This window comes from Zootoca vivipara, chromosome 6 (assembly GCF_965207765.1).
Source record: "Zootoca vivipara chromosome 6, rZooViv2.hap1.1, whole genome shotgun sequence".
Taxonomy (NCBI): Eukaryota; Metazoa; Chordata; class Lepidosauria; order Squamata; family Lacertidae; genus Zootoca; species Zootoca vivipara.
The window spans coordinates 37,375,985-37,394,899 of NC_142589.1; the positions used below are offsets into that span (position 1 = coordinate 37,375,985).

Here is an 18,915-nt window from a genome sequence, read left to right on the forward strand (position 1 = left end):
AGATGAATAGAATAGAATAGAACAGAATAGAATAGAATAGAACAGAACAGAATAGAATACTTTATTGTCATTGTACATAGTACAACGAAATTGAATGCCATCCCATAAAAAACAAAATAAAAACACAATTACAGACACCACACACACACACACACACACACACACACACACCCCTCCATCACAACTCCCTGGGATCATATTATTTAGTTACAGCATTTAAGATGGTTATAGCTCTTGTATAGAAACTGTTTTTTAATCTATTCGTTCTTGATTTAATTGTTCTGTATCTCTTGCCCGAAGGCAATGGTGCAAAAAGACTATATCCAGTATGAGATGAATCCTGTAAAATATTATTTGCCTTTTTAAGGCAACGGAAGTTGTATAGTTCTTCCAGAGATGGGAGAGGATGACCGATAATCTTTTGGGCTGTGGTTATGACCTTCTGGAGCACTTTCCTATCCATGACTGTGCAGCTGGAAAACCAAGCACAGATACAATATGTAAGAATGCTCTCTATGGAGCCTTGGTAGAAGGACACCAGCAGTCTCTCACTCAGCTTGTTCTTTTTTAAAAGTCTGAGGAAATATATTCTCTGCTGGGCCTTCTGTGAAGGTTGCAGAGCTGAGCTTCCTTACAAACTTCACAGGTAGCTCAGTTGGTTAGAGTGCGGTGGTGATAACACCAAGGTTGCAGGTTCAGTCACTGTATGGAGCAGCTGCATATTCCTGCATTGCAGGGGGTTGAACTAGAAGATCCTCAGGGTCCCTTCCAACTCTACAGTTTTGTGATACTGTATTTTTGGAAGGTGGCCCCAATTAAATTGACGGCACTTTGCTTGTGAGCTACAGAAGCATGCTTAGCTTTGAAGTGATGTTCAAACATCTCATCCTTGAGGCTTTTTTGTTTTGATTCTTAAAACATTTAGCAGAAGAAGAAGAAATAGAATAGAAAGACAGAGAAATCAGTTTCATTTCTGAAGGAATACAACCAAGGCAAACTGGATCATGTTTGTGCGGAAGGACATCTAGGAAAAGGGAAAACTAGATTACAAGCCACATCTCTGCATACATCTGGCGAGTCACTTCTCCAAAGACTTGAAACATCCAATGATTATACTCAAACATTTCATTATTATTATTATTATTATTATTATTATTATTATTATTATTATTTATACCCCGTCCATCTGGCTGTGTTTCCCCAGCTACTCTGGGCGGCTTCCAACTAGCAGCCTCCTATCTGGTGGTGCTTAGGGGGTCTCAGAAACCGGAAAATCAGTACAGTTCTGAGATCAGTGGTTAAAAATCAGTGCAGTTTTGAAAGGGTTGGTCTGCCATCTTGATTCAATATGGTGTCCCATTGTATGCAAACGTAGGTGGAAACCTGCTTCTTGATCTCAAGAACTTTTGTGCAAATTTTAGTGTCCAAATGCATAGCAAGCCAACAACTTTCCCAAAATATATAGTAGAGTCTGAGCTGCTCAGCTCATATGCAGTATATGACAACTTTGTGCAATCCATGGGTGGTGTTCCACACTAGTACTTCTCACAGCAGACCCGCAGTAGATAGGATACAACCCTGTGGTCCATGGGGTCATGAAGAGTTGGGCACGACTGAGCAACTAAACAACAACAACAACAACAACAAACCACCTTTCCAAAAACAAACAAATCAGAAAATGGCTTGTTGATCTTAGTAGTCAGTAATATTCCCTTAATTTGGAAGGGAAGGTCTATGCATGCAATTATTTCACAGATCTTGATGAACCATTAATCCTGTTTATTCCAGAAGCTCTGCATGCAAATGAATGCTTTTAAAACAAACCAGGTCATCAGATATATAATACCTCAGTTTTCTACTTTTATTGCCTTTAAATCTCAGCCAGCAAACCACCGTATATAGAGATAATTTGAAATGGAAACCTTGAAACCTGTTTTTCAAATCAAAATGTCGTATTCTAGCAAAACACCCTCCCACAGCTCTCCAAACCTTGTCAGGGCTAATCCAGCCCTCACCAACCTGGGGTCCTCCCTCCAGGTATTTTGGACTACAGCTCGCAACAACTCCAGCCAACTTAGAACCAGCAGATAACCTGAAAGCTGCATTCTGTGCCAGATACCAAAGTATGTGTTTCTACAGCATGCTTGCAAGCCAATGAAACAGACAGAACTTTAAACAGATGCAGGTGTCTCTTTAGGATGATTGGGCAGGAGCCCACACTCTGTTTCTCCCCACTGGCACCCTAATTTATAATTTTTATCAGATTCCAATGTTCGTTATCCCGTTAAGTTCTTATGTATCGTACCAACTAACATCCTTCACAGATGTTCCCTCCCTTATCAGTTGTGATAATTCAAGCAGTCCTGCTGGCCTGAGAGTCATGTTCTGAATAATTTCTGTATTATCTTGCTTGGTTTACGCAAACATGGTTTAGAGGTGCTTAAAAGAAAGAATGAAGCAACAATCCAATGTAGTTTTCAGCCCTCTGTGAACTTCATCCACCAGAGATGGTCTTTTACGTGCCATTGCTTGTTTCTGGCATCTCAAAGGAAGTTAGGAGCTTCTGATCTTTCAGCTCATTCCAACCCCTGATTTACCTCTTGAACATGGAGACAAACCGGTAATTGATTTCAGTTCAGGAGTGGTCATATCAGCCCGTGAAGATAGAAATAGAATCCTTAAATTACTATAATCATTGGCTGGCACTTGCTTGTACATGGGGCTGCCCTTGAAGATAACTTGGAAACTTCAATTGGTCCAAAGCGCAGCAGACAGATTTCTGGCTGAGATTTTGTTTAGATCTCGTATAGCCCCTGTTTTGAAGCAGCTGTACTAGTTGCCTGTTCTTTTTTTGGGCCTCATTAAAGGTGCTCATGCTAGTGTTGAAATCCCTAAATGACGTAGGCCCCAAATATCCGAAACACCATCACCTTCACTGCAGACCATCTCAGATGCTGAGATCAACAAAGGGGGCCCCTTCTTAGTAGTTTCTTTGCTGTCAGCAGCTTGGGAGTGGTGGTAGCCTGGGAGAGGGTCTTCTTTGTGGCAGCCCCTACAGAGGCTGCATCTGACATCTTCATTGTACAGCTTCTGGCAAATGCTGAAGAAGCACCTCTTTACCCTGGCCTTTGACGCTTGAAGTGCATATTTTTAGGACCCACCTTATTTTGGGTGGTTGTAAGTTGTTTTAAACTCTTTTTAATATTGTGCTTTAATTGTTGTAACCTGCCTTGTGACCTTTGGGTGAAGTACAGGATGATGATGGTGGTGGTGGTGATGATGATGGCAGCTAATGGACTCTATTTTCCCTCTCCTTTCAGGCAGCACATGGGAAACTCTTGCACAACACATTGGAGTCACCAGGTAAGGGTACAGAGGAGAAAGGTGAGGGCAAATCCTTTTAGAGCTGCATCCCTTGGGCCATCCATTGCAGCATGCCCATTGGGAAGATGCGTAGGCAGAGAGACAGAGTGTGGAACGGAACTGAAAGCTGTGTTTTTAGGCAGCTGGGAAGTCATGGGGAAGAGGGCATGGGAGCTCAGTGTTCTGTTCTAGCCCAGAGGTAGCCTATATGACACCCCCTCCATATGTTGCTGGACTACAGCTCCCATCATGCCTCACTACCGGTCATGCTGGCTGGAGCTGGTGGGAGTTGGAGTCGCACAACATCTGGAGAGTCACGGGTTCCCTGTCTGCTTTGGGGGCTTGGAAAGCAGGTGCTGTTGCCAGCTTTCGGGCAAGCCTTGTTTGCTTTTGCACCACATATTGCTAGCCAGTGCTGCAGACCAAAGCCTGGCCCAGCTGTGGCATATAATGCAGCCTCAGCACTTTGAGGATTTACCACTCCTCTTTTGACTTCCAGGCTGGACTTGAACGATATCCCCAACTCGGTGCGCTTGGTGGCCCCCGACCTCGGGATTCTGCTGGCCTCTGCCATCTGCCTTGGCGTTTGCAGCCGCCTGGAGCCAGCGAGTCACCCATCAGAATCCTGCCCTGAACAGGTGAGAGAGAGAGAGAGAGAGAGAGAGAGAGAGAGAGAGAGAGAGAGAGAGAGACGGCTAACTGTTGCAGGAGGTGCCTCATCATACCTATGGCAGCACAACACGTTGCCGTAGGGCAGACTTAAAAGTGGAGAGTGCTGTTGCACTCATGTCCTGTTTGTGCATTTCCCATCAGGGCAACCGGTTGGCCTTTGTGAGAACAGGATGCTGAGCTAGGTGGGTCTTTGGCCTGATCCAGCACCCAGGCTCTTCCATGTTTCCCTTTCAGTTTTCTAAGGGCTCATCCACACTTCCACTTGCACTGTGCTTAGAAAGCACGGGTCCGAGCCATTTCCCCCTTGCTCCACACCTTTCCAAGGGAGAAACCTGCTCTTCAGCGATAGATCAGAACAGATGGCAGTCCAGGGAAAACCCAAATTACTGTTTGCTTTGATTGAGCGCTAAAGAGCGGCTTTTCCCGGGATAAGCTGTAAGTGGGCCTATGCTCTTCTGTCTGCTTCTCCTTTCCCTATTTTGGAATAACAGGACCACCCCAAAGCATTTTGCTAACGGAGGTGAAGGATGAGATGGTGCGGCCACCCTCCACACTGGCTGATGGGGAGCAGGACAGGCTGCGTGGCATACACTGCCCCCCATCGCCATGCCTTCACTGGCTATCTAGTTTTCCCTAATGGTAGGACTGGCTCCCGGTGGGATACAATGCTCATTTTCTTTCTCCACATTCAGTCTTGCTAGGTTTTACTCAGAGTAGACCCAACGAATTTAATGAATCCAACCTACTCTTGTTCATTGCTTTCAACAAGCCTTCTGTAAGTGAAGCTTAATTGAACGCCACTCTTGTGTTCCAATGATTCTGTGACTAGATAGACCTCTTGGCTCTTCCCTGTGTTCTCATTAGCACCATCCTGCTCTTGCCAGGATTCTTCACGCCTCCTCCCCCCCCCACCATTAACTCCTGAGGAGTGCGGGAGGGAGGGAGAGAGAGAGAGAGAGACGGACTTTCCTGGCACCTCAAACTGTGACTCACCCACCTCAAGGGCAGGTTTCCCACATCTGCCCCAGTGGATGAGTGACTTTTACCGTTCCCAAGTTGCCATAGAGACTCCCTAACAAAACACTGGGGCTCAACAGAGGCCTTTCTATGCAGGGCTGCTGTGAGATCTCTGAGGATAAGATTCAGCAGTGGGGGGGGGCAGCAAGTTGCCACCTGCCTGCTGGCACTTATTGTTGCTTGGCACCCAATTAGTGCAGGGCCAGGCTCAGGAGTGTCCCCGTGCCCTGCCCAGGGCTTAGACAGGCATGGCAAGGAAAGGGTGCGCGTGTGGTCTGTCTTTTTGTGTCAAAATCTGATGGGCAGTAGAGCTGGAAAAGAGAAATCAGTGATGTAAAGTTTTCCCAGTGATTGTTAAGTGAAAGGCTTCTCCCCACTTTTTTTTTTTGCTGATGGAAGGGTCTCTCCAGAGAAGGGACTCACATCAGGAAAGTGGGGGAAAGATGGGGCTAAACAAAGTTGGGAAAGCAATAAAACTGCAAGCACATTTGCAAAGCTAAGCAGGGTTCGGTATGGTTTCAAACTGGATGGAGTACCACACGCTAAGATGCAGGAGGTCGATGGCTCTCAGGGTCCCTTCCAATGATAAGATTCTAAGAGCTTTTTGCATGAATGGGAGAGTAGAAGAATGGGTGCAAAACAGGAATGGGGTGCCTTTTTTCAACCCTAGGACTGCACTCCTTTATGGGCAACTTTCTGGGATCAGAGGCAAACAGTGGGTGAAGCAATGGATATAAAGCTAACCTTTGTACAGTAGGCCTTCTCTGGCTTCTGTTTGGAGAAGCAACCATCATTATAGGAGTTCAAGGACATATTCCAGCCAGGCAAAACCATTCAGTGACCTGGGGAAAGGAGGCATGACTGGAAAGAGGTGGGGCATGGCAAGATCCTGGAGGACCAGGAAGAGAATCTTGGAGGGCTCCATATGGTCCCTGGGCTTGAGTTTCTCCCACCCCTGGTATAAAAGAAGATGAGGCAGGAAGTGGAATTGGGAGACGAGAGAGAGAGAGAGAGAGAGAGAGAGAGAGAGAGAGAGAGAGAGAGAGAGAGAGAGAGAGAATTGGAAAGGGAGGGTGCCTCCACACAGCACTTTTTCATGGACTGCTCACTGCTCACGCTTCCAAATTTTTAATAGCATCCGCATTATGTAGCCCTCATGAAAGTGCCATGCCATATCCCTAACCCCCGTCCTGATTTTCTATTTTGTTAGCTCATTTTTTGTTATACTTACTGGGTTTTTCACAGAAATGGAAAATCCAGATTAAATGGGAAGATAATATGAGGTGGCATTTTGATGGGGATGATGCAGTGTGGATGCTGCTCAAAGCAATCATGTGCGGGTGGCACCAAGTCCCCAATACGCTGCCATGTTGAGGTGCCTGTAATCTCGCTTGCTGTTCTTCAGCTCTCCAAATGGCAAGGGGAAATACGACCATCCTTTCCTCCTCCTCCCGTCCCCAGCATGAAGTTGACACATTGAATGCAAAGTAGGGCTCCTGTGTTAAAAATATTTTAATTTATTTGTTTTTGGAGGGTTATGGACCTCTGGTACAGAAGTTTTTGGAGCAGTGTACTTCATGCTTGAAGACACATTATGTAAAAAGCTCTCCCTATCTATCTATCTATCTATCTATCTATCTATCTATCTATCTATCTATCTATCTATCATCTATCTATCACAAATCAAACCTTTCCAGATCAGAAAAATTGAATACCAGGCTGCATTGCTATTCCCCAAAGGCTTGCCTTAAAATAAACTGGTGCACGTCACACATCTATATTGATTACATTTTCCATTTTATATTTATTTATGGCATTTATATTCCCCTTCTCCAAGGAGAATGGTTCTCCAATGGTTCTCTTCCTCCCCCTTTAATCCTCTCAACAACCTTGTGCGGTAGGCTAGGCTGAGAGGCTGTGACTGGCGCAAGGTCACCCGGTGACTTTCATGGCTTAGCAGGGATTTGAACCCTGGTCTCTTAAGGTCCTGGTCCAACACACTCACCATTACACCACATTGGCTTTCTCCAGAGCGTCGGTGCCACTAAACATTCTCTATGTAGTAACTGTCAAGCGGACCTTTGGAATACCTGACACCACCAGGAGGACCTCTGGAATGAGAGAGCGCCCTTAGAACCCACAGTGCAGGGTGTTTTTTTTAATTAAGCAAAGACAAGTGCTGGTTTGGGAGAGGGAAAAGGGCTGGGCTATCCACACACACACACCAGCAAGTTCCTCTTTTTCTTTGCCAAGGAATACATGAAGGTAATTAACACGCATGCTCTGAGCATCTGCAGATTGCATTCCCACCACTATCTCGCACACACTTGGGTTTGGAGAAGACACAGCTTCTGGCAAGTCTTGGCTTCTAACCTTTTGCACCTATCAGGAACAGTCTTGGGTCCCAGGCTGGCTTCCTCCTGCCATGGGGCTCATTGCTTCCTGGTATGGGGAGGGCATCCCCCCTCCCCCTTCCTATCGCTCCTCCTTTTCCCTCTCTGCCTCTCCCTGCTCCTAGCTTCAGCAAATGCCGAGCTAAAGCTGGAAACTCTGAGGTCAGGCTGCCTTGTGCAGGGCCCTTTCCGCTGGACTCTCCAAGGGGGAGGGGGAATTCTCTGCTTTGTACATTTTCGGCGCAGTTGATCTGGGCCGAACTTGGAACCCGTGGCCGAAGTGTGTCCAGCAACGGAGGAGGTGGGGCCAAATACCTTTTCTATGAAAGCCACATTAGGCTGGAAAATCGCTCGGGCGTCGTCAGGAACCCAAGCTGGGCAGCCAAGAAAAACAGACCTTTTACAGAATGCACTTTCCAAAGCAGCTAATGAAACAAACAAGGCCAGGTGGTGGGTCAGGGGGCAGGCGGCAGGCTTGGTGGGGGGGGGGAGAGCCTGGCTCCAGCAGAGAGCTCTGGATGCTCTGCATGTCTCTTGGGAGCCGCTTGGGCTGCCAAAGGCATCCATAGCAGGGCTGGGAGGGATGCACAAACACCACTGCCCTGTTGTTACAAGGCTCATGAAACTGGGAGACAGGTCAACTGCTGCCGGCCCCCAGTGGCTTTACTTGTTGGTTTACAAATAGATAGGTCGCATCTTTCTCTCAATGGTTCTCAAAGCGGCTTGTAGCAAAAGTTTAAAATAGCCAGTTGGTTTAAAGTAACAACAGCATAAGAATAGCCAACTGAGGTGGGGTGCACACCAAATAAGCACAGCCCCAAATAACTAAAATGCAATCCTATTTGTTTGTTTCTATTTCTGGATTTATGGATCACTTCCGATGAAGCAATTTAACCATAAAAAAATCATATGTAACAGTGATTAAGATAATTTCATCTCCAAAACAATTCTATGCATAATCTTTCTGTTCGACAGTGGAACGGCCTCCCTCGGAAGGTGGTGGTGGCTCATTTCCTGGAGGTTTTTAAACAGAGATTGGATGGCCACCTGTTAGGGATTCCTACAGAGCAGGGGCTTCTGCTAAATGACCCTTAGGGTCCCTTCCAGCTCTACAGTTCTATGATTCTATACTGATGGGGAAGGAAGGATCACTGAATTTGGTTGGTCTTACTTCTGGGTAGACCTGTACATGGCTGTGCTGCGACCCAGTTTAATTTAGCACAGGGGATTTCTTAAGAAGCCAGGCTCTGGCTGCTGATCAGAAGGCAAGGAGGGAAGCAGGCTTACAGGCCCCTCGAAGGAGGACCTTCCACATTCCCGCGGCCTCTCCATCCAGTCCCCGGTGGTTGCTGCGGGTGTTACCTTTATTACAGGGAGATCAAGTGTCATTTTTGTCCCAATCTTGTTCTCGGGGGAATGTAAGCGATCCCTCTAAGCAGGTTTGTTTTCCCTGGCCCAGAGATGGGTTGGGGTATCTAATTCCCAGGCCTCAGCTATGCTTCAGCTGCCTCTACAACCATTGCTCAGTTTGGGGCTGGTCCTGTTTCCGCTCTCTGCCCTTGCACCCTTCCAAGAAATTACTTTTCTGTTTTAGAGAGATCCGTGGCTCTGCATGGCAGGATACATTACTGGTGTAATATTTTGACATACAATCCCATGGACATAAACAAGCCTGTATATAAGACTGTCCTGTTAAAAGCCTGAGCAGAGCCCTGCTGGATCAGGCCTAATCTAGTCTGGTACCCTGCTCCCACAGTTTCTAAACCGTTGCCTTTGGGAACCCCACAATCAGCACCTGAGTGGAAGAGCACACTCTCCCCCCCCCCACTTGTGAAATGCCAGCAAGTGGCATTCTGGGACCTATCATGCAGTTACATTTTATTTCAGAGTGCGTCCCCCCCCCCGCAAACAAACAAATACAAGTGTGTGCTCAGTTGATTTTGTGCTTCTGCCGTTGCATTGTGCAGAGACAAAAACTGGCCTTCTGTTGATGCTATTGCTGAATTCAAAGCAGAGGTTTGCGTGTGTGTTCTAAATACCAAGTCATCTGCAGCTCTGGCCCTACTCCATAAAGATCAAGGGTTTAATTTCTCAGTGACTCAATGAGCTTGTCCATCAGTAATGGTTCCCACGCTGTGGCTTTCTGGGTGTGGGTGTTTGTTTCCTCCTCTGGAATTCCACTACTGTACATTTTGCTGCTACCAGTAAGCAACTTAGGGGCCTTTCCAGACTGGTGGGATTTTTTTGCCGGTGCGTTCTGCAGCATGTCACTTGCCGGCACAATAAAAATGCAATTGTGGTGGATTTATACCAGACCGCTTTATTAGTTCTGTGATGCTTCCCCCATGTCACCACACTGTTGATATGTGTAAGGATGCTCCTGAGCTATAGCGTAACAAAAGCAGGACAAACAATAAACAAACCCCAGAACATCTGCAGTATGAAAGTATACCTGAAGGAGCGTCTCCACCCCATTGTTCTGCCCGGACACTGAGGTCCAGTACCGAGGGCCTTCTGGCGGTTCCCTCGTTGCGAGAAGCCAAGTTGCAGGGAACTAGGCAGAGGGCCTTCTCGGTGGTGGCGCCCGCCCTGTGGAACACCCTCCCATCAGATGTCAAAGAGAAAAACATCTACCAGATTGTTAGAAGGCAGCCCTGTTTAGGGAGGCTTTTAATGTTTAATAGATTATTTTATTTCATTTTTCTGTTGGAAGCCGCCCAGAGTGGCTGGGGAAACCCAGCCAGATGGGTGGGGTATAAATAATAATAATAATAATAATAATAATAATAATAATAATAATAATAATATATTATTTATATTATTATTATTATTATGGATTTCAGCAGTAAGTTATGGGGTATTCCTGCCCTGAAACTGTTGAAGCTACAAAAAAAAGCATTGAAAGAGAGATTGCGTATAACTACACTGATACCCACAAATCACATTGCATGCACAATAAAACAGATGTCTGGAGAGACCCCAAGACACACACCCCCCAGTGCAATCTTCAGAGCAATGCAGCTCTAAAGAAACAGCTCTGGGTTCTTCTGTGTACTGCAGAGGCTTGAGGGCCACATTAACCCTTTGCCAGGCCACATGCCTGCATTGGGTTTGGCCAGAAGTGAGTGTGGCCACTCTCCTGTGTATACACACAGGGTGCACACTCATGCACAGCCCCCTCCTGCTCAAGTGATCTGTGCAAATCAGTTGCTGTCCCATCCCTGCTCATCAGATGATCAACCTAGAGACCAGACAGGAAGCAATTTGCCTCCCCACCTGGAAACTGGGCTGCGGGGCGGGGGGGGGGAGATTTAAACCTCTCTCCCCAACCCCATGTCTGCTTAAAAATTATATTTTTGTTGGCACCACTAACTGGAGGAGCAGTAAGCTTTTTGTAGGGTACCGTGTCAGGCTAGTGGCCCCCTTGGTGTTGTGGCATCTGGTTTGTCATCACATGTTTCTTTCCCCCTTCAGGAAGAAGCAGCTGTGGATGGAGATGAATCAAAACCTCAAGGAGCGGCCCCTGCACTGGCTGAGGCCTCCCCAAGGCACCAAGCACGGCTGGCTGCCCGGCTCCGGGTAACTGCTCACTGGCTCTTGATGGCCGTCGGGAAAATCCTGGCTGTTGTGCTGCTAGCGCTGGCAGGTAGGTGTCCAGTGGGGAGCAGAAGGAGACTCACCCACATTTAGAGGGGGGGAGAGAAATTTGATTTCATTTTGTGTTTAAAGGCTAATCTACCTGATTTGCGCTTTCTGAAACATTGTACACGCCAAAACACAGCTGTCCTTCAATATTTGCACTTGTATGAATTTTGCAGTGGAATTCTCCAGCAAAGTACAGGCAAATCTCGGATCCTGAATGCCGAAAGCCCGGAAGTTAATGCTCCGGTTTTCAAATGTTTTTTCGGAAGCTGAATGTCCAACGCGGCTTTCCTGCTTGAGTGCAGTAACCCCCTGCAGCCAATTGGACGCGGCACCACGGTTGTCAAACATTTTGGAAGCCGAACGGGCTTCCAGAACAGACTGCGTTCGACAACTGAGGTTTGACTGTAACGCATATGAAAAATCATTTAGGTAAAGCCTTAAAAAAGCATTCAAAGGTTCCTATTTTGGGGAAAATACTAAGAGAGATAAGCTTTGCAAAAATATTAATTTGAGGCAAAATTTCATGAAGTGCGTATATTAGGAGAAGTTTGCACTGAAATGCTGATGGGTTTTCCTAAGGACTTTTTGCATTTTGCAGTCAGGAAAGACTCCAAAGGGGATTGAGAAGCTTTTTCTCCCCCGTGCAAACTTTGTACTCCCCCCCCCAAAAAAAAGGTACATGTAGAAATGGAAAGTGACATAGGTGGAATTACACAGCCCTCTGTTTCTGTGGGAAATAGCTTTGTGTTGGGTCAGGCCCTGCTCAACACTGGAATGCAGAGCTCACCCCATCAGCTCCAAAGCAGTTCCTTGCAACCCGCTGTATGCCAATAATCTTTGCTGCCTCCTTGTTTGCCTCCTAGGGATCACCTTGCCCTCCGCTTTCTCCAGTGTGTACTACTTGCTCTTTGTCAGCCTCTGCACCTGGTGGGCCTGTCACTTCCCCGTCAGCCGCCTGGCTTTCAACACCTTGTGTGTCATGGTGGACGTCTTTGCCGGAGGCCACCTCATCTGCCTCTATGGCTATCAGACCCCCTTCATCCAGAGTGTCCTTCCACCCACTGGCCTCTGGGCACGGTAAGTGGGCAATAGTTGTGAATGGCCTGGGGCAGGTGGAGAGTAGGATGCCAGGGTTGTGTCAGTGATGCTCAGCTAGTAGAGCTCTGTGTGGTTTGCACTGAATCAAGTAGTTTTGAGTCCCAATTGCCTAACAGCATCAGCTAAAAATCCCCCCACCCCCCAAAAAATCAAGTTGCTGGAAGAGAACATACATGTATGATATCTAGTGTACAGTAGGCAACATGGCAGAGGGGTGGCCATCTCAATTAAGCCTGTGTGTGGGGTTCCCCAATCCTGATGCACTGAATGGGCAGGTAGAAGAGCCTAGCAGGCTCAAGGCAGGTGCGGGGTGGCTTGGCTCTTCCTCTCAACTAAACCACAAAGATCTCCCATTGCTAGGCAAGTTCGGTGCAAGTTTCACTCTGGGGTGTCCATCCACTTTTGCTCTTTACCCCTTCCAACCTGAGATAGCAAAGGAGCCACCTGGATCGCCTGGGAGAATCCAACCCATTCAGTTTATTTTCTCTCTTTCCAAACATTTTGAAAGCTGAGGAGCCAGACTGAAGTGGAATTGGAGCAACCAGGAGATCTGTTTGCAGTCTCCCTTGAATCCGTTTCCCCTTCCCAGACATAATTATTGTTGATCTCAGGGGTCCACGGGTCTCTGGGATTAACCACATAGAGCCCAATAGATCGAGAAGGACTCTTAGCCACACCTATGCAACCAGAGAAAAGGCTTCCTTCTCTTTGAAAGCCAGGATCAAAGCAGAGAGCTTTCACCTCCGTCACTTTAAACCTCCTGAACCTGGGCATCTCTGTTAAGATGGACTGCAGGTGTCTGCTGCCCTTTCTATACTCTTTGCCAGGTTTCCCGTGGGAAAGTCCTTTTTGCTGGCCAGTCTGGGGCAGTTTCCCATCTCATTCTTTGCAACCTTACCTGTGGCTTTTGTGGTTCATTGCCAGCAAACAAACAAACTTGAGAAAGTGAATGCTTGTGAAAACATAGCAAAGAAACATTCACTGCACACCTGTTTGTTACAGCCTTATGAAATCTAGAAACCTTGCGAGTCTTTTAGATCCTAGAAGATGCATGGCTTGGAAGATGTCGTGGTTACCCAGCATGCTTTCTGGGTGGGCAGTATCTGTCACTAGCCCTGGACCATAGCTCAGGGTCATAGCTCCTGCTTTTCATACAGCAGATCCCACGTTCGGTCCCTGGCATCTGCAGTTAAAACAGGGATGGGGCAACATTGCTGCCCCACCCCCATATCTTGTTGGACTCCAGCTCCTGCCAGCTCCAACCAGCATGGCCCAGAGGTCAGGGATGGTGGGAGCTGGTACCCAAAAACAGATGGAGGACTGTAGGTTCCCCATCTCTGGGTTAAAAGCATTGAGCGGGTAGCAGGTGGTAGAGACCCGTTTCTCCCTGAGAACCTGGAGTGTTGCTGCTAGTCAGAGTGGGCACTGTTGACCTGGTATGCCTTCTTCCCATGCATCATAAGAACGTAAGAAGAGTCTGCTGGATCAGGCCAATGCCCATCTAGTTCAGCATCCTGAACTAGCCAGATGTGTGTGGGAAACCAGCAAGCAGAACATGAGCACAAAAGAGCACTCTCCCCTCCCCTGGCTTCCAGCAACTGGTCCCCTGATAGTTTCCATTTACTGTTTCCAAACATTTGCATGTGTCTTGTCTCCCAAATGGGGAGCCATCCCATCCCTTAAAGCTAATGGTTGAGTGAGTGAGGCTTGGGATCCCCAGCATCCATGTGAGCATCAAAACACCAACTACCAACTGGCACTACCAACTAGCGATACTGCCTCCCCCTATATATGTCCACATTGTTCTACGGAACTGGCAGTATTACAGCTTTGGACCCCTCTGACCAGTGACATCAGGCAGACACCTTCCCCGAACTCCTTCTGGTGCCTGCTAAAAGCATTTTTGTTTAGACAAGGCTATCCCGACATGTAGAATGTTGATCTGTGTTTTAATCTGTTTTAAATCTATCACCATTTTTAATTGTTTATTGATGTTCAAGTTAGTTGTTTTTAACTGTTTTTATCAATAATTTTATTGTTTCGTCTCTTTTTGGAAACTGAGATTTTCTTTACAATCAAGGGGTGTATGAATTTTATGAAATAAATAAAACAAAATAAACAAACTAGCGCCACCAGCTGGGGCAGAATTCCCTTGTGAATTTAGCCAGGGTAATTCTGGAGCTGCTTTGGGAGTCGGTCACTAGAGGGTTGTTGTTTTTTTGGGGGGGGGAGCCAGCCTAACACCTGGGGTGTTGCAGAGCCTTGCCACTGCTTTCATCCCCCATTCCCCTGTAGGTTGTTTGGCTTGAAGGCCATCGTCCTCCACGTGGGCTGTAGCAAGCCCAATGCGCTGCTCCTGGACGTCAGTCTCCCCTGGCCTGTCTACGTCAACCCGGGGATCCTCCTGCTGCTGTATTATGTCCTGGCCACCCTGGTGAAGCTCCGCAGGTCACACTCCTATGCACAGGTGAGCCTTGCTGGACTGGTGTTGCTGCCTTTGACTCTGCCTGTCTGCACACTCTCTTCCCTGTTAGGGATGGGGGAGGAAATTGTTTGGCTCGGCTGCCCAATTTGCTTGCAACAGACCCAGTGCAGAAGAAAGTAAGCTCCGGTGGCATTCTTAAATAGGTGTTTCATTAACCGCAAAAAGGGAGAGGTGGAAATAGGGGCATTTGTTTATGTGCAGCACAGCACTGGTTAAGAGCTATGACCTAGATCTTTCACATTCAGAGCTCCAACTTTGCCTTAACCCTCCCGGACAGCGTGAGAGAAGGTGCTGTCTCTAAGCCTCAGCCCTCACCAGCTATAACGTGGGGAGTCCTACCTTGCTCAGTGGCAGAACACCTGCTTTGCATGCTGAAGATCTCCAGCATCTCCAGGAAGGGCACAGAGAGAACTCAGCCTGGAAGCACTGGAGAGCTGCTGCCAATCTAGGTAGATGATGCTGAGCTAGATGGAGTCATGGTCCAATTTGGGAGAAGGCAGATTCTTATTTTCTACAAACCCTTTATTCCAAATCATGAGGACTAGACTATATTTATTTTTGAAGGAAGGGCTACAGTTCAGTGGTAGAGCTATGAAAACTCTGCAGATATTCATTATTCTGAATGCGACGGTTGTACCTGTGGAAGAAGTTTTGAGCAGGGATCTGGATGTACTTAGTCCACTCCACGATCTGAAAATCACCCACATATCCCGGGGGGGTTGGACTAGTTGGGTTTTTTGGTAGGGACAGGGGAAACAAACCCAGGGTTGCCAGGATCATTCCTTCCTTCCACTTAAAATATTATAGTCCCGATGGCATTCTTATTTCTTCTATTTTCCTTTTCCTTTTGTAAAAACAAAAACAGAGGGATGCCTCAAGCTGCTCAACATCCGAGTTTCTGGAGCTGGAGAACCGATCCGCAGATCAAGATGGCCTGGCAGAAGATGCTCAGGTGAGGTGCCCACAGGATGGCTGTGTGAGATGGTTGGGACTGCTAAGGCTCCCTGGTGACAAAGGGAAAACGAGCCCCCAAAGGCTCAGGAGCCAGGCCTGGAGCAGATGCAGGGCTTGCTACTCCTTGGCACTGGGAAGTGCAGAAATGAATGAGAACTGCACCACCTCAAACTGCAGTGTTTCAGTGTATCTGAAGAAGTGTGCATGCACACGAAAGCTCATACCAATGACAAACTTAGTTGGTCTCTAAGGTGCTACTGGAAGGATTTTTTTAAATTTTGTTTTGACTACGTCAAACTAACACAGCTACCTACCTGTAACTAGTTTTATCCTGCTTTCTTCTACAGCCAATGCTGACTTCTGAGACAGAGGCATCTGGTGCTGATGCTGAGGATTGCTCTGTGCATGTCCTTGGGGAGACTGGGCAGCCAGGTAAGAGTTGCAGCTGTGCTCTGATGAGCCAAGGAGGCTGCAGGGACTGTTCCGCATTGCTTTTTCTGAATTCAGAGAAGTTTGCAATATTTTCTTCCTACCTTCCTTTGTATATTCCTTCCTTTTTGCCAACTTCTGCATTCTCTTAACTACACACAGTCTTCAATGGCTGCATAGCACAGGATCAGAGGGTGGAAAGGGAACATCCAGCCCAACTGTCCCTTGAAAGGCAGAACCCTCTCGCTCCAAACCCTGCCTGGGCTGATCAGCCTAGCCTATCAGCCATCCAGGTCTCTGCCAGAGGATAGTTGCAAAATTCAAGGATGCTTGAAGATCAAATGTCTCATTAGATTGCATTTGCATGTGAGCCAAGCCTCCCGCTAGCGGGAGATGGTAAATGATCCCTGTGATCTTTCCCCAGTAGTCCGTTGGAGGGGCTCAGAGTGATCTGGAAGCAGCTGCTTGTAGTCATGTGTGTCAAGTGAAGCAGATCTGTCTGGATGGGAAACCCATGTGGAAATTGCTCTGAACTCCATGGAGTGTAATGCACAGTAAAATATGGTTGGTCAGATTCAGAATGGAAGCAGAATTCACCCACTGAGTTTTTTTTAATGGAAGATAAATTTATCAGAAGCTGCTAGGTGCAATTCCCCCTCCACTGTCAAAGGCAGTAAGCTGGGATTCACCCGTGGGAAGAGTGTTGCTGCTGCACTCCGCTCCTGTTTGTGGACTTTCCCCTGGGGCATCTGGTTGGCCATAGTGAGAACAGGATGCTGGACTAGCTGGGCCTTTGGCCTCACCCAGCTCCAGGCTCTTCTTCTGTTCTTAGTGGAAGTCAGTTCCAGACAAAGTGTTTGTTGAGCATTCATCAAGCTTTCCAGTGCATTTTCCCGACACTTTCGTTATCACAAAAAGTCCAGTTTTGGAGGTTGAAGTGGGTCTGTTGCACAGGACCTGCAAATCAACTCTTAACTGCACAACTTGAATTTGCTGCCATGTAACTGAATCCGACCCAAAACATTGAAACAGTCTGGAAGCACCCCCAGTATTTGCTGATGGCGATGAGGGCCCTTGGCTCTACTCAACAGTTCCTGGTGTCCTAGAGTTAAGAGACTGGAAGGCAGTGTCCTTCTCTGAGCTCATCCTGAAAACTACTTTTGGCACTGAGCGTAGGTGTGGGAGTTTACTGCGTAGGCTGCTTACCTGGCATTAAACTGTCCTGGAATCACCTGGGACTGGGTTGGCATGAGACAGTGCTTCCTCCTGGTGGTTAGAAGGCAGCACTGCAGGGACACCACGGCTTCTCTTGCCTTGGTAACCTGCCCTGATTTCTTGGGAATAAAAGTACTCCTTGCAAGTTTATGGCCCAGGTGTGTGTAATCCCAGTCTAGCTCTGGAAAACAACACACAAGATCTGTCTCCAAAGGCTGGAGTTCTTCTGACTTGGAGGCCTGGATCCTTCCTGCCCTCATTTTCACATTGCCCCATCCATACTGGGTTATCTAGCACATAAGAACACCCTGCAGGATCAGGCCAGTGGCTGATGCCATGAAGCGGTCCTCAAAGACCCTCAGCAATTATAAAGTGGTCCATGGGGTGGGGGTGGGGAGAAAGTTTGGGAAACGCTGTTGTACACCACTTGAAGTTTTTCTAAAATTTTAAGGGGTTTCTAAATGAATGAATGAATGAATGACTGAACAATGCCCTCAAAATCCCTCCTTTGTAGCCACCAGGAAACGGGAGAACCGCAAGGAGAAGCAGCTGCTGCATTCCCTGGGCCATGTCATCATGAACCAGAGTTATGTTTGTGCCCTCATTGCTATGATGGTAAGAAGCAGGGGCACCTGGGCCATGCACTGGGAGACGTTGGGGTGGAAGGGTCAAAGGAGGGCAGCAGCAAGATGCATGGGTGGCAGAGGGGGTTGGTGAAAAGAGGGAACAGGACTCGAGAGCTGCTCTTGACACAGCAAGCACTTAATCACAATGAACCTCCCCCCCCCCCAATAGGTTTTTTTTTTTTAAAAAAAAGAATTATTCCAGCCCCACCCACTGCTTCCACTTCAGGATACGTATGCTAAAATCCTGCAATCTGAGATTACAAAACTGGAACTAAAGAGTCGTGCCAGAAGGAGAGTTGCGTGGCAGGTGGATGGAGTGTTTTATCCTTTGTATTTGCATAAGTAATAATTCAGAACCGGAATTTGTCTCTGTGAATTTCTGCCTGAGGTTCCCTGCACTGCCAAGTTAATTTCTCATGTGATAGGCATAGATAATGTAACATCCTGTGGTGGTCCTCGTTGGGTCCCCCCCCGCCGCCCCACCAGCAAGATATCATTATTATTCCTGCCTGTGTGGCCAAAGAACTCCTGGTATTTTTAGCTACTTTGCACAAGGTCATGCATTTATCTCTTCCCAGGCCTTGTATCTGCCTTTTCCAGCTATACCAGTTTTCCAAAGCGGCAGACGATGAATTAAAGCAATAGATCTTCAGTAGTAGTGCCATATATAGCACATGGCAGAGACTCTTTTGCTTTCCCTTCCTTGCAGGTGTGGAGCATCACCTATCACAGCTGGCTGACGTTTGTGCTGCTGCTCTGGGCCTGCCTCATCTGGATCGTTCGGAACAGGCACCACTTTGCCATGCTGTGCTCGCCCTTCATCCTGCTCTATGGCATCGCCCTCTGCAGCCTCCAGTATGTTTGGGGCATGGACCTAGAACCAGAGCTGCCCACCAAGGTTGGCTTTATGCCCCTGCAGCAGCTGGGGTTGATGCGGTATGTTCACCCCTGTCTGCACCTGGGAGCCAAGGTAGGTACCATTTGTGCACCATCTCTGTCCTGTGTGTGTGTGTGTCCA

General features: G+C 47.5%; 1 protein-coding gene across 2 annotated transcripts in view; it reads left to right on the top strand.

Moving 5' to 3' along the window:
• Positions 1-18,915, top strand: part of PIEZO1 (piezo type mechanosensitive ion channel component 1 (Er blood group)) — a 120,603-nt gene that overhangs the window by 62,524 nt on the left and 39,164 nt on the right. For both annotated transcript variants that reach the window (XM_035117666.3, XM_035117665.3), the window contains exons 4-12: positions 3,321-3,363; positions 3,863-4,001; positions 10,920-11,091; positions 11,954-12,167; positions 14,484-14,655; positions 15,539-15,625; positions 15,975-16,059; positions 17,786-17,886; positions 18,607-18,867. In XM_035117666.3, coding sequence (XP_034973557.3) covers positions 3,321-3,363; positions 3,863-4,001; positions 10,920-11,091; positions 11,954-12,167; positions 14,484-14,655; positions 15,539-15,625; positions 15,975-16,059; positions 17,786-17,886; positions 18,607-18,867 — 1,274 coding nt within the window. The remainder of the gene's footprint in view (positions 1-3,320; positions 3,364-3,862; positions 4,002-10,919; positions 11,092-11,953; positions 12,168-14,483; positions 14,656-15,538; positions 15,626-15,974; positions 16,060-17,785; positions 17,887-18,606; positions 18,868-18,915) is intronic.